The sequence below is a fragment of the Vidua macroura genome, chromosome 37 (genome assembly GCF_024509145.1).
Source record: "Vidua macroura isolate BioBank_ID:100142 chromosome 37, ASM2450914v1, whole genome shotgun sequence".
Lineage (NCBI taxonomy): Eukaryota > Metazoa > Chordata > Aves > Passeriformes > Viduidae > Vidua > Vidua macroura.
In genome coordinates, this window is record NC_071607.1 from 1,062,212 (window position 1) to 1,087,689 (window position 25,478).

At 55.8% G+C, this 25,478-nt stretch overlaps 3 protein-coding genes across 8 annotated transcripts in view; 2 read left to right on the forward strand and 1 right to left on the reverse strand.

Annotated features, from left to right (window-relative positions):
• Positions 1 to 12,877, reverse strand: part of TUBB (tubulin beta class I) — a 17,404-nt gene extending 4,527 nt beyond the window's left edge. Inside the window, exons 1-3 of the mRNA XM_054002192.1 lie at positions 12,748 to 12,877; positions 6,405 to 6,525; positions 2,013 to 2,121 (exon numbers count right to left, since the gene is read on the reverse strand). Of these exons, the coding sequence (XP_053858167.1) occupies positions 2,013 to 2,121; positions 6,405 to 6,461 (166 nt within the window). The 5' untranslated portion in view covers positions 6,462 to 6,525; positions 12,748 to 12,877. The remainder of the gene's footprint in view (positions 1 to 2,012; positions 2,122 to 6,404; positions 6,526 to 12,747) is intronic.
• MDC1 (mediator of DNA damage checkpoint 1) lies at positions 6,477 to 17,297 on the forward strand. The gene is given in 11 exon segments (XM_054002178.1): positions 6,477 to 6,923; positions 8,239 to 10,064; positions 10,446 to 10,662; positions 12,059 to 12,191; positions 12,838 to 13,023; positions 14,132 to 14,146; positions 14,148 to 14,258; positions 14,818 to 14,856; positions 14,858 to 14,929; positions 16,085 to 16,162; positions 16,165 to 17,297. Coding segments are annotated over 11 exon segments (2,796 nt in total). The 5' UTR covers positions 6,477 to 6,909; the 3' UTR covers positions 16,270 to 17,297.
• A 1,303-nt stretch (positions 17,298 to 18,600) lies between these two features.
• Positions 18,601 to 22,849, forward strand: LOC128821251 (coiled-coil alpha-helical rod protein 1-like). Of its 6 annotated transcripts, XM_054002196.1 has the most exons (11): positions 18,601 to 18,756; positions 18,864 to 18,986; positions 19,175 to 19,544; positions 20,026 to 20,115; positions 20,357 to 20,446; positions 20,667 to 20,740; positions 20,870 to 20,973; positions 21,538 to 21,601; positions 22,001 to 22,031; positions 22,104 to 22,146; positions 22,602 to 22,849. In XM_054002196.1, exons 1-11 carry the CDS (start codon positions 18,605 to 18,607, stop codon positions 22,712 to 22,714), a joined length of 1,254 nt encoding a protein of 417 aa, XP_053858171.1. In that variant the 5' UTR covers positions 18,601 to 18,604; the 3' UTR covers positions 22,715 to 22,849. The 6 variants fall into 6 exon arrangements, with proteins under 6 accessions (XP_053858171.1, XP_053858170.1, XP_053858172.1 ...); XM_054002195.1 differs by having other exon boundaries at positions 22,001 to 22,146; XM_054002197.1 differs by lacking the exon at positions 18,864 to 18,986 and having other exon boundaries at positions 22,001 to 22,146.
• Positions 22,850 to 25,478: the final 2,629 nt, after the last annotated feature.

Consider the following 25,478-nt stretch of genomic DNA (forward strand, 5'->3'; position numbering starts at 1 on the left):
GGGGAGTGACCAAAACCCAGAGAATTCAACCCAAAACCAAAAGAGTCACCCCAAAACCACCCAGAATTAACCCAAAACCACTCAGAATCACCCTAAAAACACCCAAATCACCCTATAAACACCTGGAATTACCCCAAAACCCCTGGATATACCCCCAAATCATTCAGAATTCTCCCAAAACCACCCAGAATTACCCCAAGACTGTTCCAAATCACCCCCAAACCACCTCGAATTACCCCAGAAACACCCTGAATTCCCCCCAGAAACACCCAAAACTGCCCAGATTTCCCCCAAAACATCCACAATTACCTCAAAACCACCAAAATTACCCCAAAACTACCTGGAATCGCCGAGTTAACCCAGAAATCCCAAAAACTGCCCCAGAAAAATCCAAAATAGCTCCCAAAATATCCCAAGTTACCCCAAGAAACACCAAAATCACCCCAAAAATACCAGAAATGTCCCAAATCACCCCAAAATACCTGGAATGACACCCCAAAAAAGTCAAAATCACCTCCAAAGACAGAGAATTACCCCATAAATATCTGTAGTCGCCCCAAAACCACCCCTAAATCATCCACAATCACCCCAAAACCATCCCAGGTGGGGCATTCACAAAATTACCCCAGATCACCTGGAATCAACCCCAAACCCACTCAAAACCCAGAAAAATCCCTCCAAAAGTCTCTCCAAACCCACCTAAACTCAACCCCAGAACACCCAGAATTACTCAAAAATGCTTAAAATCATCCCAAAAATCTTTTAAAGTCACCTCAAACCGACTTCTTACCAAGCCTAAAATATTCAAAATCTCTCAAAAATACACAAGACTGCCCCAGAACACCCCAAAATGAACTAAAACCAATCCAGACCCCCTAAACCTCAACCCTACAGCACCCCCAAAATGCCCAAAATCCACCCCAAAACCACCCCTAATAACCTAAAACAACCAAAACCTCCCAAATTGACCCCAAAAGGTCTCAATTCACCCCAAAACCAGCTGTAATGACCTAAAACATCCCAAATCACCCCAAATCCTCCCAAATCCCCAAATCTATCCCAAACCAGCCCCAAATGCCCCAGTGTACTCCAAAATTCCCCAATAACCCCAGAAGTGTCAAATTCACCCAGAATTCCCCAAAAACTCCCCCAGAGCAGCCCAGAATGGGACACGGAGAGGACAAAGTGACAACAGACAGGTGGCACTGGGGGGGACATCAGGAACAGGATGGGGGTCCTAGGGGACAAGTGACACAGAGGGGTGACAATGGACAGGTGACACGGGGTGGGCGGGGACACTGGGAACAGGGTGGGGGGGGGGGTCACAGGGGACAAGTGACACCATGGGGACAAGATGGAGGTTACAGGGGACAGGGTGACACTGGGAGGGAACAGGATGCAGTGACACCGAGGGTTGTCACAGAATTGGGGGTGACACTGGGAGGGGGTCACAGGATGACAGAGGAGGTGGCAATGGACATCTGACACCAGGGCATCCCCAGGATTGAAGGTGACAGGGGGACACTGTAAGGTGACAGTGGACAAATGACACTGAGGGGTGACACTGGGAGGTGACAGGACAAGGTGACTCCACTGGCCTGACAAAGGAGGGGGTGGCACTCAGGAACACAGGAGATGAGGTGATACAGGGCACGGACAAGGTGACACTGGGGGGTGACAGCAGGACAGACAAAGGTGACACTGAGGGGGAACCATGGGGATACAGTGACATGGAGATGACACTGGGGACAGGGTGACAATGGGGAGGATGAGGTGACATGGGGGGTGACAAAAAAAACTGTGGGAATGACAAAATGACACTGTAAGTGAAAAAGTGACATCAGAAAGAGGTGGCAAACAAAAGACAGTGACACTGGGGGTTGTGACAAGTGCAACCAGGTGCCACCCACCACTAATGAGTGACACAATGAGGGGGGGGGGAAGGGCAGAGGAGCTCCAGGGGCTGTAGCAGCTGTCCCCAAGTGCCACCAGCTGTCCCCACGTGTCCCCACCTGTGGCCTCGTTGTAGTAGACACTGATGCGGTCCAGCTGCAGGTCGCTGTCCCCATGGTAGGTGCCCGTGGGGTCGATGCCGTGTTCGTCACTGATCACCTCCCAGAACTGTGGGGACAAGTGGACAGCTTGGAAACAGCTCAGAGATAGCCCAGGAGAGGGTTCAGGGCAAAACATTGAGGATTTGGGGAAAAAACCCGGAGGTTTTGGGAAAGAAAATGGGGATTTTAGGGGGAAAAGGTGGGTTGTAGGTGTGGTCAGGAGTTGAAGGGGCAGGACCAGCTGGGCCACGCCCACTTTGTGACAACTGGGACCTGATTTGGGGGAAAAAAGAGGATTTGGAGGAGAAAAAATTGGGATCTTAGGGGTAAAAATGGGGATTTTGAAATGAGAAATGGGGGGTTGGGAGTTAAAGGGGTGGGGCATAAGGAGGGGTGGGGTCAGCTGGGCTATGCCCACCCCAGACTCAATTTTGAGGAAAAAATTTAGAATCTTAAAGTGGGAAATGGGGGTTGTAGAGGGGGTAAAAGGAGGTTGGGGGAGTGGCCAAGGGTCAAAGATGGTGGGGCTTAAGGAGGGGGTGGGGTCAGTTGAGCCACAGACATAATTTTAAGAAAAATAGTTTTGGAGAAAAAACAAACAAACAAACAAACAAACCAGTGATTCTGAGGCTAAAAATGGGGATTTCAGGGTAGGAAATGGGGGTTGTGGGTGTGACTGCGGTTAAGGGGTGGAGCTCAAGGAGGGATGAGGGCAGCTGGACCATGCCCACTTTTAGTGACCTCATTTTAGTGGAAAAAAATGAGGATTTGGGGCTAAAAAAAATTCAGGAATTTTGGTGTAAGAATCAAGGACTGTATGGCAGGAAATGGCAGCTGAAGAGCATCAAAATATCTAGATTTTGAGAAAAAAATATTAGGACTTAAAAGGAAATTGGGGGCATGGTCTGGGTTAAAGGGGTGTGGGAGGCAGGCCACACCCATTTTGGGACACCCAGAATTTATTTTGGGGATAAAAACGGGGATTTTGATACCTTATAGAAAGAACAAGATGTAAACCTGGCCATGCTCATCTCCCCTAGGCAGCGTTTTTGGGGAAAAACTGAAGGATTTAGGGATTTAAATGAATTTGGGAGTGTAGCCAAGTGAGGCACGGGATCCACAAGACTTCCCCCACAGACAGGACCACTTTTCGGTTGAAAAATGGGGATTTTTGGAGCCTTAAAAATAAATTTAGGCTGTGGTCAGGTCCCAAAAGGGTGCGGCTACAACCCAAAGCCACTCCAGGACCCTTTTTGGGGGGGAAAAAGGCGATTTTCAGGATTTTTTGGGGGGTTTTGGAGGCGTGGGGGAGGGCAGTGGGCGGAGCTATGTGAGGGAGGGGGCGTGGCCAGGGCAGCTCGGCCCCGCTCCATAAAAAGGGCGGGAACGCGGGAAAATGGCGGCAAATAGTTCAAATTCAAATCAACACCTCCAAAATCGGCTTTTTGCACCCAAAATCAGCTTCTCTGTGACCCAAAATCAGGGTTTTATACCCAAATTCAGCTCCAAGTTTTGTAGTTGAAGGTGAGATTCTACAAATGTGGGGGTTTGGGGTTAAAATGGGCCGGTGGGGGCGGGGGGGAACAACGCAGCATGAGGGGAAAATGAGGTGAAAAAGGGCAATTTTGGAGTTACAGATGAGAAATGCGGAAAAAAAAGGGGATTTTGGGACTCTGGAGAAAGAATGGGGCTAAAAAATTAATTTGGGTTAAAACCTGGTAATTTTTGGATTGTAAATTAAAAAAAAAGAGGTAAAAAATGGTGATTTGAAATAAAAATGGTAGTTTTGGCATGAGGGAGAAATGCACTTTAAAACCCACAATTTTTGGGTCCGAGAAGAAAAAAGGGCTTAAAAATATTAATTTTGGAAATGAGACAGGAAACAGGATTAGAAACCAGTGATATGAAGTAAAAAATAAAGAGAAAACGGGCTTTAAAAGGCTGATTTTGGAAATGAGAAAATGAATTTTAGAGGGTTGTGAGCGAAAATAGGCTAAAAATGAAGTGATTTTGGGGCTGCTGAGATAAATAGGTTAAAGAAGAGCAGTTTCAGGGAATGTAGGAAAAAACTAGCTCAAAAAAATGTTAATTTGGGGTAAAAAAAGGGTATTTTGGACAATGAGAAAGAAAGTGAGTTTGAAAAGATCTAATTCAGAATATTCAGCATTTTGGGCAAAAAATCTGCATTTTGGAGCCTTGGGAAACACAGGGTTAAATATTACAATTTTTGAGGAAAAATGGGGGTTTGTAATTGAAATTGAGGTTTTAGTGACACGAATATGGATTATGGGGGAGAAAGAATATTTAAAGGTAAAAATTGCAAATTTTGGGGTGAAAAAATGCAGATTTGGGGCTAAGCCACCATTTTTGACAGCAAATTTGACCTTTTAAATACCAATATTTTCTGTAGAGTAAAAAAACGTTTTTGGGCCTCAAAATCGCAATTTTGGTTCAAAACCTCCTTCCCAGAGCTAAAAAAAAAATGCTTTTTAGAGTTATAAATTCCAATTTGAGGCGTTTTGGAGAACAAAGATTTCGGTGTGGGGCAGAAAATGGAAATGTTCATTTAGGGGGCAGGAAATGCAGTCTGCGGACACAAAGAGACGGGTCTGGGGCTGAAAAGGGTAGAAAAGGACATTTAAAGAAAAAAATGAAATATGGGGTTAAAAGCGGCCGTTTTGGGGCTGAAATGAATATTCGGGGGGGGAAAGGGATTTCTGAAACAGCAAAATGACAAGACGATGTGAACAATTGCAAATTCCGAGGCCTAAAACAATGCTTTTTTTGGGCAAATATCACCAGTTTGTGCTTAAAAAAGAAAATTAAATAAAACCCGTTCATTTTGGAGGAAAAGTAATAATTTTGAGGTAAAAAAAAAAAAAAAAAAAAAAGCCGATTTGTGAGCACAAAGCTGCAATTCTTCCCCGACCCTCCATTTTGGGGCTGGAAACCTCCATTTTGGGGCTGGGAACTCCCCATGAGCTGCAGAAAATCCAGACTTTAACCCAAAATCAGCTTCTAGGAAATAAACCCAGCCCTTTATTCTCCTCAAAACTCCCCGTTTTGGGGATAGGAATTTTGATTTTGCAGCGAAATCTTGTTTTGTAAAACAACGACGCTGAGCTGGAGTTCTGAAACTCCATTTTGGGGCTGGGAAAATGAAAATGTTTTGGGGCCAAAAATCTGCATTTTGGCAACAAAAAAACCTAATCAATGAAAAAAACCAGTTACTTAAATACAAAACGTTAGCATTTTAAGAACTAAAGTATCTTTTTTTGGAGAAGAAAATAATCCATTTCAGCGGTAAAAAGGGCATTTCAGGGAAGAAAGCTGATTCAAGGGAAGAAAAACATTAATTTTAGGAATGACTATTACAATTTAAAGACCCAAAATCCACATCTAAGGAATAAAAAAACCTTTTTTTTTGGTCATAAAATAGCGCGGTTTAGAGGAAGCTTAAAAATCTTCGTTTTGCGGATTAAAAAAAAAAATCTCATTTTGGAACAGAAAATGGGAATACGCCTCTTATTTAGAGGCTAAAAACCTTTATTGCGGGTATTAAGCTGCTTTTTCATGGGTTAAATCCTCCCATTCTCGGGTCTGACCCCTCGGGGCGTCACGCCCCGTTTGGGGGTCAAAAATCTTCATTTTAGGGCACAAAATCCACATTTTTGATGTAAAATTGGGAGTTCTGCCGTGAAAATAGCGGATTTTAGGGACGAAAATACCTAATTAGGGGGTAAAAGAAACCGATTTCAGTCTGAAAAAGTAGCATTTAAAGTAAAATGTTAAAAAAAGCCAAACCAATCATGTTTTAAATTTAATTATGAACCTGTTGTTGTGAAAAAATTAATTCTGGGGCTGAATCCTTTAATTTCGGAATTCTTCGCCGCCATTTTGGCGCCTTCCCCGCCCATTCTCGGCTGGACCCCCTCAATTTCGGGCAAAATGCGGCATTCGCAGCCAAACCTACGAAAGGGTAATTTAAACTGGGAAAAAATAATGATTTTTCCCTCAAAACACCCCAAACCAGGCGATTTTGGAGGCGAACTTGCCGCGGTTCGGGGCCACCGCCCTGAACCGCCATTTTGCGGCCGCATGTGGGGGAGCGCGCTCGGCCACCGAAAATCTTCATTTAGTAGCAAAATCTCTCCATTTTCACCCCAAATGCGCCCCATTGAGCACTGCCCCCTTCCCTCACAGGTGCTTCTGCGGCGGGAAAGCGGCAATTTTGGGGTAATATCGCCCTGCTTTGGGTCACCCTTTGTCTTGGCGCGCGGAGGGTGGGGAGGCTCTTAAAGGGGCCACGCCGCCGCGGCGGGGGATGGAGGCGGGGCCCGCCGCGCTCACCTTGGCGCCGATCTGGTTGCCGCATTGGCCCGCCTGGATGTGGACGATCTCCCTCATGGCGGCGGCGGAGTCTGGCGGGGGAGCTCGGGCCCAACCGGACGGCGCGGAGGCGCTCGGAAAACTGAATTAAAAAACGTAAAGAGGCGGCGCGGCCCCTTTAAGAGCGGAGCAAAGGCGCGAGCGCAACAGCGGTGAAAATGGCGGCAGCTGCGGCCCCGCGCGCGCTCATATAGGACAAAGCCGCGGCTCCCATTGGTCGGCGCCGCCCCTTTCCATCCTTCTATTGGTCAATCTCGTTGTCAGTCCAGCTCTCTGCTCTCCAATTGGCTTACAACCTCTCTTAAGCCCCGCCCACCGACGCTCCGGCGCTCTCGGAGGACCTCCCCGCCCCGTCTCTGTGGTCTGGCGATGATCGACATGCACAGCAGCCATTGGGAAGAGCGGATGGGCGTTGGCGCGCAGAAGGGGAGGCCAATGGGAGCGCTGGGGGCGGGGCCCGTCGGTGATGGCGCGGGAGGGGTGAGCGGGAGGGAGCCGCTTTTGGGGGTCCCTGAGGGAAATTTGGGGGGATTTGGGGTCCGTGGGTGATCTGGGGGCTCCTGGAGGGATTTGGCGGTCTCAGCGGGGGTTGGAGCGGTCCTGGTGAGGACTTTGGGCCTCGGGGGCAGTTTTGGGGCATTTCCTGAGGGAGATTGGGGAGGGGTTCTGGCGGGGATTGGAGGATCCTGAGGAAAGTTTGGGCTCTCTGAGGGATGTTTGGGGGCTTGGTTTGGCAATTTGGGGTTCCAGAGAGAAATTTGGGGGTTCCTGAGGGGATTTGTGGGTCCCTGAGGGAGGTTGGGTGTTCCTAAGGGAAGTTTGGGATCCATGAGGGGAGTTGGGGGTTCCGTGAGGGAATCTGGGGTTCCTGAGGGAAGTTTGGTCTCTCTGAGGGGGGTTGAAGGGTTTGGGGCGCCCCTGCTGGGGATTGGGGTTTCTGTGAGGGAATTTCAGGTTCCTGAGGGAGGTTTGTGGTCTCTGAGGGAAATTTGGGGTGCATGACAGGGATTGGGGTTTCTGCGAGGGAATTTCAGGTTCCTGAGGGAGGTTTGTGGTCTCTGAGGGAAATTTGGGGTGCATGACAGGGATTGGCGGTTCTATGAGGAATTTGGGGTTTCTGAAGGGGGTTTGGGGTTCTTGAGGGACGTTTGGGAATTCTGTGAGGGGAGTTGGGGAATCCCATGAGGGAATTTGGGCTGCCTGAGGGGCTTTGGGGGTTCTGTGAGAGAATTTGAGGTTCCTAAGGGGGGACTGGGAGTCCATGGGGGGATTTTGGGTCTTTTGGGTGCAGTTTTGGGGCATCCTTGTGGGATTTTGGGTCATTTGGGTGCAGCCTTGGGAGTTTTGGGGGGTCCCTGTGTTTGTTAGGTCTTTTTGGAGCAGTTTGGGGGGGTCCCAGGCAGGGCTTTTGGGGCCTCTGGGGTGGCTTGGGTCCTTTGGGGGCAGCTTGGGAGTCTCTGGGTGATTTTGTGGGGTGCCTTGGAGAATTTGGGGGTGTTTGGGAGGGTCCTGGGGCGGTTTAGGGGGATTTGGGGGAGGTTTGAGTTCTGGGGGGTCCCTGGAACAGTTTGAAGCTGTCCTTGGGGTCATTTTGGGTGTTCGCGGGGGGGGGGTTGGGTCCTTGGGGCAATTTGAGGGCATTTTTGGGGGTCCCTGGGCATTTTTGGAGAGTTTTGGGGCCGTTTGGGGAGTTCCCAAAAGGGTTTTGGGGGCTCTTTGGGTAATTTTTGGGATCCTTGGGGGATTTTGGGGGGGGGTCTCAAGCTCCTGAAGCCTCCCAACCCCTCCTTTGCAGTGCCTTGGATGATCCAGCTGTGCCCACAGATGTTAAGGGCCCGCAAAAACGCCTTCCTGCCCCCGGAACGCCCCAGATGTCATTGGGAAGGGGCCAGATCCAGATGCTGAGGACCCAAAAACGCCCAAAGCAGCTCAAAACACTTTGGAGGCTCCAGATGTGGCAGCAGAAACCCCAAATCCAGATGTGCTGCAGGCCCAAAAATGGGCACCGCATGCTGCTGGTGGACAGCGACACAGATGTGGAGGACGAGGGGCCAAATCCAGATGTTGGCCCCCCAAAACATCTTAAAATGACCCAAAATGTGCCTGAAACACCAGATGTGGGGCTGAAAATCTCAAATCCAGATGTTCCATGGCTGAAAAATGGGCGTGGGACGCTGCAGGTGGAGAGCGACACAGATGTGGAGGAGGAGGAGGTTGATCCAGATGCGGAGCCCCCAAAACGACTGAAAATGACCCAAAATGTCTCAGAAACTCCAGATGTGGTAGCAAAGACCCCAAATCCAGATGTTTCAGGCCCAAAAACGCGATGTGGGATGCAGGTGGTGGACAGTGACACAGATGTGGAAGAGGATCCAGATGTGCCACCCCAGAAAAGGCTCAAACTGACCCAAAACATGCCTGCAATTCCAGATGTGGAGGTGGAAACCCCAAATCCAGCTGTGGGAACGCCCAAAACTGGACACTGGACAATGCTGGTGGACAGTGACACAGATGTGGAGGGGGAGGAGGAGAATCCAGATGTGCAGCTCCCAAAACAACTCAGGATGACCCAAAACGTGCCTGAAACGCCAGATGTGGCAGCAACGGCCCCAAATCCTGATGTTTCGGGCCCAAAACTCCATTCCCGGATGCTGCTGCTGGACAGCGATACAGATATGGAAGAGAAAGTGAATCTGGATGTGCAGCCCCCAAAAAGGCTCAAAGTGACCCAAAATGTGCCCAGAATTCTAGATGTGGGGGTGGAGACCCCAAATCCAGCTGTGGAAAGGCCCAAAATTGGTCATCATACGTTGGTGATGGACAGCGACACAGATGTGGACACGGATCCAGATGTGCAGCCACCAAAAAGGCTCAGGAGGACCCAGAATGTGCCCAAAACTGCAGATGTGCGATGGGGGACACCAAATCCAGATGTTTCAGGCCCCACAATCGGGTGTCAGATGCTGGTGGACAGCAGCGACATAGATGTGGAGGAGGATCCAGATGTGGAGCCCCCAAAATGGCTCAGAGGGACCCAAAACGTCCCCGAAACTCCAGATGTGGCTGCAAAGACCCCAAATCCAGATGTTTCTGGCCCCAAAATCGGGCGTCAGACATTCCTGGTGGACAGTGACACAGACGTGGAGGAGGAGAATCCAGATGCTGAAACCCTAAAAAAGCTTGAAATTACCCAAAATGTGCCTGAAAGTCCAGATGTGGTGACACAGACCCCAAATCCAGATGTTGGAGTGACCAAAAATGGGCGTCAGGCACTACTGGTGGACAGTGACACAGATGTGGAGGAGGAGGAAGGGAATCCAGATGTTTGTCCTTCAAGAAGATGGAAAAATCCTCAAAACATGCTCCAAACTCCAGATGTGCCCACACAGCCCCCAAGTCCAGCTGTGGAGGGGTCACAGAGGGGTCACCGGGCGCTGCTGGATGACAGCGACACAGATGTGGAGGAGGAGGCAAGTCCAGATGTTGGATCCCTAAAAAGACTGAAACCAGCCCCAAACGTGCCTGAAACTCCAGATGTGAGGCTGAAAACGCCAAATCCAGATGTTTCAGGCACAAAAATTGGGTGGTGCGATGCTGCTGGTGGACAGCGAGACAGATGTGGAGGAGGATGAGAAGGGTCCAGATGTTCGGCCCTTAAAAAGACGGAAAATTACCCCAAATGTGCCTGAAACTCCAGATGTGCCCAACACTGACCCCCAAATCCAGCTGTTGGAGGCTCTGAATCCAGATGTGGAGCCTTGGTGGTAGAAAGTGGCCCAGATGTGGAAGAGGATGAGGCTGATCCAGATGTTCAGCTGTCCAAAAGACAGAAAATTACCCAAAATGTTCCCGAAACACCAGATGTTGGGCTGAAACCCCCAAATCCAGGTGTTGGGAGGCACCAAAGGACCCAAAATGTGGCCAAAACTCCAGATGTGGAGGGGGAAGAGGAAGGGTGGGATCCAGATGGGGCCACCCAGCTGTTCCTCCCCCCAAATCCAGATGTTGGGGAGGCTGAGGCAGATCCAGATGTTAGGAGCCCAAAACAACTCCAAATGACTCAGAAGCCACACGAAATTCCAGATGTGGAGGAGGAAGAGGAATCAGATCCAGATGTAGCCACCCAGCTGTTCCTGCCCTCTCCAGACGTTGGGAGCCCAGAAAGCCCCAAAATGGCCCCAAAGGACCCCAAAAACCCAGATGTGGAGGAGGAAGAGGAGTCAGATCCAGATGTGGCCACACAGCTGTTCCTGCCCCTCTCCAGATGTTGGGAGCCCAGAAAGCCCCAAAATGACCCCAAAGGACCCCAAAATTCCAGATGTGGAAGGGCTGCCCTCCCTGGATCCAGATGTGGCCACACAGCTGTTCTTGCCTCCACATCCACGTGTGGGGGGTCAGCCCAAATCCAGATGTTCTGGGTCCAAAACAACCCAAAATGGCCTCAAATTACCCCAAAATTCCCAATGTGAGGGTGGAGAACCCAGATCCAGATGTGGAGGGGGAGGAGGACTTGGATGTGGCCACCCAGCTGTTTCTGCCCCCTGATCCAGATGTGGAGGGGGAAGGACCCTCAGATCCAGGTGTTGGGTCCCCAAAACCACACAAAAGTCCCCTAAACCCGCCCAGAATTCCAGATGTGGACATGAAGAGCCCAAATCCAGATGTGGAGGGGTCACTGGGGGGCCACAGGATGTTGCTGGGGGGTGCTGATCCAGATGTGGAGGAGGCAGCCCCAAATCCAGATGTGGCAGCCTCAAAACGACCCCAAACGGCCCCAAAAGTCCCTGAGATTCCAGATGTGGAGGTGAAATACCCCAAATCCAGATGTGGAGGAGCTGGGGAGCCCTGGCCTGGATCCAGAGGTGGCCACCCAGCTGTTCCTGCCCCCTGACCCAGATGTGGGGTGCCCAGAAAGCCCCAAAAGGGACCCGGATGAATCCCAAATTCCAGATGTGGAGCAAGAGGCCCCAAATCCAGATGTTGGGGATCCCCCAAGCCCCGCCCAGGAGGAAGCAGAAGCTCCGCCCACCCTGCAGGTGAATTTGGAGGGGGTCCCAGCTGATTTTTTGGTCAATTCTGGGGGCTCCGAAGGGATTTTGGGGGGGCTCCAGGTGGATTTTTTTGGGGTTCCCCGTGAATTCTGGGGGCGCCCAAGTGGGGTTTTGGGAGGTTCCAAGTGGGCTTTGGGGTTCCCGGTGCATTTTTGGGGGTGCCCGGTGCATTTTGGGAGACCCACTGTGGTTTGGGGGGCTTTCAGGTGAATTTTTGGGGGTCCTGGGTGATATTTGGGGGTCCGAGGTGGAATTTTTGGGGGGTTCTCAATGGAATTTGGGGGATGTTGGGGGGTGGCAGGTGGATTTTGGGGGTTCCTGGGAGGGTTTTGGGGGGGTTCCCTGTGAACTTTTGGGGTTCCGGTTGGATTTTGGCGTCCCATCCCAGCCCCTCTCCCCCAGGTGCGGCGCAGTCGGCGATTGGCTGAGAGCAGAGGGGGTGGAGCCACAAGAGGCTCCGCCCCCTCCCAGAAGGGGACATTCTCGAGGGCTCCAAGCCCCGCCCCTCACCCAAGCCCTGCCCCCAAAGGGGGCGGAACCAAGCAGGGGCAGGGCTTAAAGTAGCCCCACCCTCAATGTCCATAAAAGGAAATGGGCAGGGCTCGGTGGTGACCTCATCCCCAGAGGAGGCGGAGCCAACAGGGGATGCCAAGCGCAGGCTCCGCCCCCGGCAGCGCCGGGCTCCGCCCACATCCGGGTAAGGACCAGTGTGGACCAGTATTAACCAATATGGACCAGTACAGACCAGTATGGACCAGTACTCCCCCAGTGACTCCTGAGTGACTCCAATATAGCACAGTGACCCCCCCCCAGGGACACCCCAGTGACCTCCCAGTACAGACCAGCATGGACCAGTACAGACCAGTACAAACCAGTACAGACCAGTACAAACCAGTACAGACCAGCACATACCATTACAGACCAGTACCCCCTCAGTGCCCCCCAGTGCTCCCCAGTATGGACCACTGCCCCCCCATCCCCTCCCCCACTGTGTCCCCAGCTGCTGTTCTGGTGGCACCTGGGAATGTCCCCACAGTGTCCCCTGATCCTGAGTCCCCCAGGGATGTCCCCACTGTGTCCCCAAACTGTCCCAAACCTGTCCCACTGTCCCCCAGGTGTCCCCAACCCCTCTGGGATGTCCCCCAGTGTGTCCTGAATGTGTCCCCAACCTGTCTCAGTGCCCCCTAGATGTCCCCAACCCCCCAGGGCTGCCCCACTGATGTCCCCAATGTCCCCAGGTGCTGTCCCCAGACCTGGTGGTACTCAGGAATGTCCCCAATGTGTCCCGAAGTGCTGTTCCCAGGCCTGGTGGCACTCAGGGATGTCCCCAATGATGTCCCCAGGTGCTGTTCACGGGCCTGGTGGCCTCCCCGGCGCTGCGGGTGGCCCTGGGGACGCTGGGTGGCACCGAGGCCACGTCGGTGCACGATTGCAGCCACCTGGTGACCGATGGCATCCGCCGGACACTGAAGTTCCTGTGTGCCCTGGGCAGGGGCGTCCCCATTGTCACCCCCCAGTGGCTGCTAGAGGTGACATCGGGGACATGGCGGGGGATGGGGACAGCAGGGACATTGGGAGGACATTGGGGATTGGGGTCATTGGGGCCATTTGGGGAAATTGGGGACACGGGGACTGGGGACATTTGGGGACTGGGGACATTGGGGGATTGGGGACATTTGGGACACTGAAGTTCCTGCATGCACTAGGCAGGGGTGTCCCCCATTGTCACACCCCAGTGGCTGCTGCAGGGGACATTGGGGGACAGTGGGAATTGGGGACACTGGGGACTTTGGGGGGATTTGGGACAATCAGGGGTTGGGAACATTGGGGACACTGGGGACATCGGGGCCATTGGGGATTGGGGACAATCGGGGGACTGGGGACACTGAAGTTCCTGTGTGCCCCTCGCCATGGGCGTCCTCATTGTCAACCCCCCAGTGGCTGCTGCTGGTGACATCGGGGACAACAGGGGGGTTGGGGACACTGGGGACAGCGGTGACACCGGGGACAGTTGAAGGGGTTGGGGATATCAGGGCACTGGGGGACACTGGGGGACATGGAGGGGGACGTGGGGGATTGGGAACACTGAGGACACTGAAGTTCCTGTGTGCCCTTGGCAGGGATGTCCCCATTGTCACCCTCCCAGTGGCTGCTGCAGGTGACACTGGGGGACAATCAGGGCTGGGGGGCAATCAGGGGGGTTTGGGGAGAAGGAGAGGGATTTGGGGACATTGGGGGACAGCGGGGTGGTGTTGGGGACTTTGGGGGGATTTGGGGACATTGGTTGGCCTTGGGGACAATGGGGATTTTGGGGACATTGGAGACAGCTGGAGTGGCCTTGGGGACAGAGGGACATAGGGGACACGGTGACAAGGGGGATTGGCCTTGGGGACTTTAGGGACGGGTGGAGTGACCTTGGGGACAGGGGGAACTCAGGGACACTGGGAGCAGATGTGGGGACATTGGGATAGTCTTGGGGACAAGGGGAGGGGCCTTGGGGACTGGGGGTGGCCTTGGGGGTCAAGGGAAAGGACCTGGGGACAGTCAAAGGGACTCTGGGGACAAGGGGGGTGGCCTTGGGGACACTGGAGTGGCTCTGGTGGCCGTGTGTGACCCCTGTGTCCCCGTTGTCCCCAGAGTTCCCACAGTGGCCCGCCCGCTGTCCCCAGGTCCCTTCCTGCCCCGGGACCCCTCCTGTGAGCGGCGCTTCGGCTTCCGCCTGCGCCCGGCGCTGGCCCGGGCCCGGGAGCGGCCCCTGCTGCAGGTGACAATGTCCCCAAATGTCCCCAATGTCCCCAGACGTCATCTAAACACATCCCTGACCCAGCCCCAGGCACAGCAACAGCCCCTGCTGCAGGTGACAATGTCCCCAAATGTCATCTAAACCCATCCCTGTGCCAGCCCTGGGCATGGTGTCACCCCCTCCTGCAGGTGACAATGACACAAATGTCCCCAGTGCCCCCCAGTCTCCCACTGTCCCCAATGTCCCCAATACCTCAATGTCCCCCCAATGTCTCTGAGTGTCCTCAATATCCTGTGTCTCCCCACCACCCCTAATGTCCCCAAATGTCCCCCAACCTCCAATACCCCCAATGTCCCCCTATGTCCCCCCAATGTCCCTGAGTGTCCTCAATGTCCCCAACCTCCTTAATGTCCCCAGCGTTCCCCCATCACCCTCCATGTCCCTGAGAGTCCCCAACCCCCCAATCTCCCAACCCCCCAATGTCCCCAACCCCCGAATGTCCCCAGTCTCCCACTGTCCCCAATGTCCCCCAACTCCCTGAATGTCCCCACTGTCCCCCTGATGTCCCCTCTGTCCCCAGGGGTACCAGGTGCACGTCACCCCCAGTGTCCAGCCCGTGCCCCGAGGACATGCGGGACATTGTCACCTGCTGTGGTGGCACCTTCCTGCCACAGCTGCCCCGGGAACACGCGGTGAGGGGACAATGGGGACAGGGGGACATTGGGGACATCAGGGACATTGGGACATGGGGGGAGATAGGGGACAGTGGGGGACACCAGGGGATTGGGGACTTTAGTGATTTTGGGGATAATGGGGACATTGGGGGGGATTGGGGACATTGGAGGGATTGGGGGTTTTTTGGGGTTTCTCACGGGGTGTTTTGAAGGTGTTTGGGTTTTTTGGGGGGGTTTTGGGGGTTTCTCATTCAGTTTTTGGGGGCTTTGGGGCTTTCTCACTGGGTTTTGGGGGGTTTCGGGGTTTTTTGGGGGGATATTTTTGGGGTATTTGGTGGTTTGGGGGGTTTCTCATTGGGTGTTTTTGTGGGTTTTTTTTTGGGGTTTTGGTGGAATTTGACCTCCTGACCCCATTTTCCCCCAGCCCCCATGCTCTGGTGATCTTGTGTCCCCCACGAGTGGGTTTAGTGGGGTTTGGGGGTTCCTCACTGGGTTTTTGGGGTTCTTTTGGGGTATTTGGAGTTTCTGAGAGGGCTTTTGGGGTCCTGATCCTGTTTCCCCCCCAGCCCCGGGTGCTGGTCCTTTACTGTCCCAAGGACTGCTGGGATCCCGTTTGGGTTTGGGGTTTCTGATGGGGTTTTTGAGGTTCCTCTCTGGGTTTTTGGGGTTTCTCAATGGGGTTTTTGGGGTTTCTCATGGGGTTTTTGAGGGTTTCTCATGGGGTTTTTGGGGGTTCCTTACTGTTTTTTTTTCTGCCCAGCTGGGTGGGGTGATCATTTCCTGTCCCTAGGACCAGGCTGTGTAGTGTATTTGGGGTTTTTCTCTGGGTTTTTTTGGGGTTCCTCACGGGGTATTTGGGGTTTCTGATGGGGTTTTTTCCCCCAGCCAGGTATCCTGGTGATCTTGTGTCTCCAGGACCAGGCTGTGTGGGTTATTTGGGGTTTCTCACTGGGTTATTTGGGGGTTTTCTCTGGGTTATTTGGGTTTTTTCTCTGGGTTATTTGGGGTTTCTCTCTGGGTTATTTGGGGTTTTTCTCTGGGTTATTTGGGTTTTTTCTCTGGGTTATCTGAGGTTTCTCTCTGGGGTTTTTGGGGTTTCTCAGTGGGTTATTTGGGGTTCCTCACTGTGGTTATTTGGGGTTCCTCACTGTGTTTTTGGGGTTTTTCCCCCAGCCCTGTGTCCTGGTGATCTCGTGTCCCCAGGACCGCTGGCTGTGGCCCCCGGCCGTGGCCGCGCGGCTCCCGCTGCTCCTCGGCTGAGCTGCCTGCTCTCGGGGGTCCTGCAGCAGCGCCTGGAGCTGGCCCCGTTCCTGCTGAGCCCCCTGGCAGCCCCCCCAGCCCCCCCAAAACACCCCTGAGCCCCCTGAAAAATCCCCCAAATCTCACCCAACAACTCCAAAATTCCACCCAAAAAAACACAAATCCCACCCAAAACAAAAAAAATCCCACCCAAAATACCTCGAATCCCGCCCAAAATATCCCAAATCCCACCCAAAACCAAAAAAATCCCACCCCAAAACCCCCAAATCCCACCCAGAAACGGAAAAATCCCTCCCAAGAACCCCCAAATCCCTCCCAAAAAAACCCCAGATCCCACCCCAAAAAACCCAAATCCCACCCAAAAAAGCAAAAACGCATCCCAAAAAAACCCCAAATCCCTCCCAGAAACAAAAAAATCCCCCCCAGAAATGCCCAAATCCCACCCAAAGTACCCCCACCCCAAACCCACTCCTGGGCCCCCATTTTGGGGCCTCCACCCCCCCCGCCCGAGCCCCCCCAGGACCCGGAGTGGGCGGAGACCCCCCCCAAAATCCCCCCCTCAAAAACCCCAAATTCAGGGACCCCCCAAAAAACCCGCAAAATCCACCCCAAAAAAAACCCAAATCCACCCAAAAAAAAACCCCAAAACGACCTCAGGGTCACTCAGAGGGTCCTGACCCCGATTTTGGGGTCCCAGATCCCCCACAGGATCCCCCCAGGACCCGGAGCCATCGGGGGACCCCCCCCAAAATCCCCCTCAGGACCCCCCAAATTCAGGGTCACCCAAAAAAAACCCCAAACCTGCCCAAAAAAAAACCAAATCCACCCCAAAAAAACCCCAAGCAGCCCCGGAGTCTTTCAGGGGGTCCCAACCCCAATGTTGGGGTCCCCAGATCCCCCCCTGGAGGCCCCCAGGACCCGGAGCGGGCGCAGACCCCCCCCAAATCCAAGGAACTCAAAAAAAACCCCAAACCCGCCCCAAAAAGCCCCAAATTCCATCCCAAAACGGCCCCCGGGGTCCCCCCGAGGGTTCCCCCCCCAGTTTTGGGGTCCCTGAGCCTCCCCCGAGCCCCCCCCCAGACCCGGAGCCGCCGGGGGCCCCAATAAAGTGAATTTGGGCAGCGGAGTTTGAGGGGTTTTGGGGTCAAAAATCCCAAATTTTGGGGGTGGATGACCTGGGGGACAGCGGGGCACCTCGGTGACAGCCCTGGCGTGGCCTGGGGGGGAGGATTGGGGACACTTTGGGGACATCGGGGACTCATCGGGGACCCCCTGGGGAATTTTGGGGACACTTTTGGGGACATCAAGGAACCCTTGGGGACACACCGGGGACCCCCTTAGGGACCCCTTGGGGACAGTGGGGAGCCCCCTGGGATGGCCGTGGGGGGGGTTTGGGGACATCAGAGACCCCTTGGGGGACATTTTGGGGACATCGGGGACCTTCCTGGGGACATCGAGGGCCCCCTTGGGGACACCAAAGACCCTTTTGGGGATCACTTGGGGGACATTGGGGACCCCCCCGGGATGGTCATGGTGGCCTTGGGGACATCGGGAATCCTTTTGGGGACACCAGGGACCCCCTTGGAGACATTGGGGACCCCCCTGGGTTGGTCATCGCGGGGGTTGGGGACCTCAAAGGTCCCTTTGGGGACATCGGGGACCCTTTTGGGGACCCTTCTGCCTTTAGCCCCGCCCCCTCCATACCCAGCCAATCAGCGCTCTCGTTCCCGAGCACAACAGCCAATGGCAGCATAGGAAGGGTGGGGACGTCTGTTACCATGGGAACGCGCGAACAAGGTCTCCATGGCAACGGGTGACCGCTTCCAGGCTTCTGTTCCCGCCCTCTGCCGCTGTCATCCAATCAGCGCTCGCGAGGCGCGGCGAAACAGCCAATGGCGATGCAGAAGGGGCGGGAGCAGCGTTTGCCATGGGGATGGGCCCGAGCGGTCGCCATGGCAACGGGGGCGGTCGGGCCTGGGGCGGGAAAAAGCCGGAAAAGGTAAAAAAGGGAATAAAACCCGTGATTGGTGTGGGGTGGGAGAGACTGGGGGACCTTGGGGACAGCCGGGAGCCCTTGGGGACAATGGGACCCTTCCGGGATGGGCGTGGGGCCTTCGGGCACCCTGCGAAGACCCAATTGCCCCTCAGGACCCTGATTTACGTCGCCAGGACCCCATTCCTCCCTGAAGACCCCAGTTTTCCCTGCCAGGACCCCATTCCCCCCCTCAGGACCCCCTGTTTTTCCTGCCCCCTCAGAACCCTTTCAGTTTACCCTTTCAGACCCTCATTTACTCTTCCAGGACCGCCCTAAGGACTCCCCTTACCCTTTCAGTACCCTCATTTACCCCTCCTAAGACCCCATTTCCCCCTTCCAGGCTCCCATTTCCCCTTCCAGGACCCGATCCCCTCCCAGCCCCCGCCCACCTCTCCCAGATGCGCCCTCCCATTGGTCGGAAGGGGAGGCGGGACCCGGGAGCCACCGCCTCTGATTGGCTGAGGCGGGAGCGCGGGAAAGCGGCGGCGGGGGCGCTTTCCCGGCGTGCACCGCGCGGGGGAACCGGGAGAGACTGTGAGGGAACTGGAAGGTACTGGGGGGAACTGGGAGGCCCTGGGAGGTTACTGGGACTGGGGACAGGCTATACTGCTCCATACTGGTCCTTACTGGTCCGTACTGGGAACTGTCCCCCCGCAGGTCGCCGATGGCCGAGCCCCGCCCGGGTTCTCCCAGTGCTCCCAGTGCCCCCCAGTGCTCCCAGTTGCCCCGTCCCAGTCTGGAGGGGCTCATCCCCCCCTCCCACTTTGTGCTGCGCCCCAGGTGAGGCTCCCAGTGCTCCCAGTAATCCCCAGTAATCTCCCAGTGCTCCTAGTAACCTCCCAGTAAACCCCAGTAACCTCCCAGTGCTCCCTGTAACCCCCCCAGTGACTTCTCAGTGCTCCCAGTAACCTCCCAGTAATCCCAGCTCCCCCTCCCAGTGCTCCCAGTAACCCCAGTTCCCCTCACAGGTCCCTGGGGGCAGAGCTTGATGCAGAAAGGGAGCGTGCCCATGAATTGGAGGCAGAGCTGAAAGCACTGAGGGGGCGGAGCCAACGCCAGGAGGCGGAGCTTGAGGCAGAAAGGAGGCGGGGCCAGCACCTGGAGGCGGTGCTTGAGGTGGAAAAGGGGCGGAGCCAATCCCTGGAGGCAGAACTTAAGTCAGAAAGGGGGCGGAGCCAAGCACTGGAGGTGGAACGCGATGTCCTGAGGGGGCGTGGCCAGCGAGTGGAGGCAGAGCTGGAGGCGGAAAAGGGGCGGAGCCAACTCCTGGAGATGGAGCTGGAGACCCTGAGGGGGCGGGGCCTTGACCCAGAGGGGGCGGAGCCAAGCCCAGAACAGGTGAGGCCTCAGTGCTCCCAGTTACTCCCTGTAACTCCCAGTAACTCCCAGTAACCTCCAGTAACTCTCAGTAACCCCCAGTAGCTCCCAGTGCTCCCAGTCTCACCTGTCCCAGGTGTTCTGGGTTTGTCTCGGGGCCGGAGCCACCCTGGGAGGGACCAGGGACACCTGGGGGGACACCTGGGGGGACTGGGGACATTTGGGGGCACTTAGGGACACACCTAAACACACCTGGGGATGTTTGGAACACACCTGGGGACACTGAGGGCACACCTGGGGGTACCTGGGGACACCTGGAGAGACCCCAGGGGGCCACCTGGGTGCATCTGGTGCACTTGAGCACACTGGGGGGCATTGGGGACACACCTGGGGATGCTGGGGGCACATCTGGGGATGTTGGGGACACACCCTGGGATGCCCCAGGTGTGTTTGGGGTGCCCCAGGTGAGTTTTGGGGGTCTCAGGTGAGTTCTCTCTCTCAGGTGCTGCTGGGCCGCTGGCGCCAGAAGGTTTTCCAGCTGCTGCTGCAGGTGAGGCTGCAGCAGGGCCAGGAGCTGCAGCTGCAGGGACAGGTGAGGGGACATGGGACAGGGGAGGGGACACATCTGGGGCAGGTGAGAGCACATCTGGAACAGGTGTGGGGACACAGGGGACAGGTGAGGGGACACAAGGGACAACTGTGTGCCTTTGGGGTCACATGGACACACCTGGGCACACCTGCTTCCCTGGGGGAGGGTGTGGCAGTCACCTCAGCAGGTCACCTGTGTCCCTCAGGGATGTCACCTGTGTCCCCCTGTGTCCCACCTGTCCCAGGTGCGCTCCCTGGGTGCTGCAGTGGCCGCCGGGTCCCGCCAGGTGTCACTGTTGGAGCTGCGGCTGCGCCGGGGGGAGCAGGAGAGACAGGTGAGGGACACCTGGGGACATTGGGGACACACCTGGGACAGGTGAGGGACACCTGGGGACATTGGGGACGCAGCTGGGACAGGTGAGGGACACCTGGGGACACACCTGAGACAGGTGAGGGGACACCTTGGGGACAGTTTGGGGACTGCTGAGGGGTTGGGGACACCTTGGGGCCATCTGAGGACACTCTGAGGACAATTTTGGGCCGTTCCATGTCCAGGCCCTGTCCCAGGAGCGGCTCCGGGCGGAGGCAGCTGAAGAGGAACTGGGGAAACTGAGTCAGGCCCTGAGCCGGTACTGGGGGAACTGGGAGGGAGTGGGGGGGACTGGGCTGTCCCCATTGCTGTCCCCAGGCTATTGGGGACACTGGGCGACACTGGGGGTTACTGGTTTGTACTGGTCTGTCCTCGTTGCTGTCCCCAGGCTGTTGGGGACACTGGGCGTGGCCCTGGCTGATGTCACCACGGCCGTTGGGGCCCTGGGGACCCTCAGTGAGCGCCTGGAACAGGCCCAGCACCGACTGCAGGGTCAGTGACACTGGGGACACGGCAGGGACACCTGGGGACAATGGGGGACACTGTGGGGACACTGCAGGGACACCTGGGGACACTGAAGTGACACTTTGGAGGCTTTGTGGGAGGACTGGGGACACTTTGGGGACACCTGGGCACACCTTGGGGACACTTTGTCAGGACTGGAGACACTCTGGGGACAGTTTGGGGACAGTCGGGGGGGTCAGGGACACCTTGGGGACACTTTGGAGGCATTAGGGGAGGACTGGAGACACTTTGGGGGATTTTGGGGACACACTGGGGACATTGGGGGTGGTGGGGACACTTTGGGAACACTCTGGAGGTGTTGGGGGAGGATTTGGGACACCTGAGGGGGGTTGGGGACACCTTGAGGACACTTTGTGGGGGTTGGGGGCATTTTGGGGCCACCTGGAGACAGTTTGGGGACATTTGGGGGGCACTGGGAACACTTTGGGCCTGTTGGGGACATTGGGAATGGTTTGGGGGGTTGGGGACACTGTGGGGACACTGCGGTGGCCGTGCCTGCTGTTCCTGTCCCAGTGTTCCCTCTGTCCCCAGTGCTGGTGGCCTCAGGGCGGCTCCGGTGGCAGCGGGAGCCGGAGGGGACAGCAGGGGACAGCGGGTGAGTGACACTGGGGGTGGCAATGGGGACACTGGGGACATTGGGATGGCCCTGGGGACATTAGGGTGACACTGGGGACACTGGGGACATCAGGGGGTGACCCGGGGGACATCTGGGACATTGAGATGGCCCTGGGGACATCGGGGGTGGCCCTGGGGACAGCAGGGTGACCCTGGGGACATTGGGGGGTGACTGTGGGGATACTGGGGACATTGGGGACAGTGGGTGAGTGACACCAAGGACATCAGGGGTGGCCCTGGGGACAGTGGGGACAGTAGTGAGTGCCACCAGGGTGGCCCTGGGAACACTGAGGTGGCACAGGTGACATCAGGGGGTGGCCCTGGGGACAGCGGTGACCCTGACAGTGACACAGTGGCTCTGTCCCCTCTCTGTCCCCAGTGCGGTGACCCTGGAGGTGACACCAGAGCAGGTGACAGGGTGGCACCGAGGGGACACTGGGGGTGGCTCTGTCCCCAGGCTGTCACCCCCGTGTCCCCCCCAGGCCACCAAGGGCAGGGACAGGACCCGGCCACGCCCAGGCACAGGTGAGCGTGTCCCCAAATGTGTCCTCAATGTCCCCAAATGCATCCCCAAACGTGTCCCCAAATGTGTCCCTAAACATGTCCCCAGTGTCCTTTCAGTGTCACCAAATGTCCCCAAATATCTCCCAGTGTGTTCCCAAATGTGTCACTGAGTGTCCTTAAATGTCCCCAAAGGATTCTTCAGTGTCCTTCAATGTGTCCCCAATGTTCCCTAAAAATGTCCCTGAGCGTCCCCAGATGTCCTTCCCAAAGTCCTCTGAAAGCTCCCAGATGTGTCCCCAGGTGTCTCGTCACTGTCCCCGAGGTGTCCCCACTGTCTCATCAGCGTCCCCAACTGTCCTTCAGTGTTCCCAAAGTGTCCCTCAGTGTTCCCAAATGTCTCTCAACATCCCCAATGTCTTCAGTGTCCCCAAATGTGTCCCCAATGTTCCCAAAGTGTCCCCAACATGTCCCTGCAGTGTCCCTGGCCCCGCTGGTGACGCAGCTTCAGGCCCTCGGTGCCGCCATCCTTGGGGACACCGGGGACATCGGGGACCCCGCGGTGCCAGCGCCCCCGTGGGGACACCGGTGACATCATCGGCGACACAGGTGACATCATCAGGGAGCGCTGGCACTGGAGGGACAGAGATGACATCACTGTGGTGGTGGTGATGTCACTATGCTGATGTTGGTGACATCATGGTGATGACGTCACGGCTCTGCCCCAGCCCTGGCTCAGTGTCACTTTGTCCCCGCCCAACCCCCACTGTCCCCAAAGCCACCACAACCATCCCAGAGGGTCCCCAAAGAGTCCCCGATGTCCCCAAGGAGGTTCCTTGGTGTTCCCAACCCTCTCAATGCTCTTCAGGTGTCCCCAAGGTGTCTCCACACGTCCCAGGAATGTCCCCAATTCCCCCAAGGTGTCCCCAGCACCCCCAAAGTGTCCCAAAGGTGCCCCCCATACCCACAGCGCCTGGTACAGCTGGGGACAGACATGGGGACAACGGGGACATCGCTGAGGAGAGCCCAGTCCCTTCCAGTCCCTCCCAGTTCAGGGTCCTGAGGGGCCATTGGGTCCTGGCAGGGTCACTCAGGGTTTCCGAAGGCCCCACACCCATCCCGGAGGGCTCCCACTGTCCCCAGGGGGTCCCTGCTGTCCCCAAGGCCCCCCAGTCTCTCCCACCCCCCACCCGGGTTTTTTATTCCAATTTTTTACCTCCTCCCGCTCTTTTCGCCTCCGTTGCCATGGCGACCGCTCGGGCCCGTCCCCATGGCAACGCTGCTCCCGCCCCTTCTGCATCGTCATTGGCTGCTTCGCCCCACTCCGCAAGCGCTGATTGGGTGAGAGCAGCAGTGGGTGGGAACAGCAAGCCAGGAAGCGTCTTCAGCCGTTGCCATGGAGACTGTCCGCGCGTACCTATGCTAACAGAAGTCCCGCCCTTCCTGTGCTGCCATTGGCTGTTGAGCTCGAGAGCGAGGGCGCTCATTGGCTGGGTGTGGAGGGGGCAGGGCTAAACGCGGAACTGGGCCCAAACCAATACAGACTGAACTGGGAACTGGGATAAACTGGGAATTGGGCCTGAACCAGTAGAGGCTGAACTGGGAGTGATCCCAAACCAGTACAGGGGCTAAAATGGGAACTGGGATAAACAGAACTGGGCCCAAACCAGTACAGACTGAACTGGCATAAACTGGGAACTGGACCCGAACCAGTACAGACTGAACTGGGATAAACTGGGAACTGGGCCCGAACCAGTACAGACTGAACTGGGATAAACTGGGAACTGGGCCTGAACCAGTACAGACTGAACTGGGATAAACTGGGAACTGGGCTTGAACCAGTACAGACTGAACTGGGAGTGATCCCAAACCAGTATGGGCGCTAAAATGGGAACTGGGATAAACTGGGACAGAGCCTGAATTGGGACCAGAGCCCCAGACTGATCTGGGAGCTGCAGTGGTCTCTCACAGACCCAGCACTGGTTTGTACTGGTTTGTACTGATTCATACTGGTCCATAGTGCTCCATAGTGATTTATACTGGTCCATACTGGTTGGTACTGTTTCATACTGGTCCATACTGGTCTATCCCGGTCACTGGCTGTACTCCGGCCCCTCTGTGTGTTTCCTGTGCTCTCCCAGTGGAGCCTGAGCTGCAAGCACTGGTGGTGGCTGCAGGGGAATGGCCGCAGCCTGAGGGTCAGCGGGAACGGCCGCAGGGGAACGGCCGCAGCCCAGGCTCAGCTGGACGCGCCGTTTGCCCTTGGGCTGTGCCACCGAGTGCTTCCTGTGGTCCAGCGCAGTGCCCAGCCTCACTGGCGCGTGGGCCGTGTGGCCACTGCGGCATGGGAGCTTGTTGCCGTGCGGGTCCACCGGCATCCAACTGGGTGGTGTTGGGTTGGTCAGCACTGAGATGTCCGGCGTGGTCACCGTGGTGGTGGCCAGCTCAGGTTTGATGTAGAAGATGGCGGGCGGGTCCGGCAGTGTGGCCGGAGGGGCGTTGGTGTCATCTGGCACGATCCATGCGGGGCCTTCGTCGTTGTCATCGCTGTCATCGTTGTCATCGTCATTGTCCTCCATGTGGATCTTGAGGATCTCCTGGGATGGCAGATACGGGGATGCGGTGGTGGCCATGTGCAGCTGGAGGAGCTCCTTGGTGGTGGCACGGGTGGCCCAGGAGAAGGAGGAGGAGGAGAAGGAAGGGTCATTGTCACCATGGATTGTCACAATGTCACTGTGAATTGTCATATTGTCACCATGGATTGTCCCGTCCCCACCATGGATAGTCCTAATGTCACCATGGATGGTCCTGATGTCACCATGGATTGTCCCTTCACTGCCGTGGGAACCCCATGATGACAACGTTGATGACAAGGGTCCTTCTCCACCATGGCTGAGCCACAGGGCCACAACAGAGGGTCCATGAGGGGGAGGAGGATGATGAAGATTTTTCTCCTCTGTGGTTGGCATGCAATGACCCATTGGGACTGCGGGTGATGTGTGACGATGACAATGGAGACCCTTCACTACCATGGAGTGCCCTTGATGACAATGGAGATCCTTCATAACCGTGGTTGGCCTTTGATGACAGTGGAGATCCTTCATGGCCATGGTTGATGATGATGATGATAAAGCGAAAGACCCATCAAGACTGTGGACGGACTCATCTCTATCATGGACATTCCACAATGATGATGACCCTTCACAAACACAAACGGTCATTGATGATGACAATGAAGACCCTTCACAACCACAGACGGTCCACGATGCTGACGATGACGAAGGCAAAAACCCATCAAGACCATGGATGGACCCTTGAAGACCACGGATGGACCCATCATGGCCATGGATGGTCTT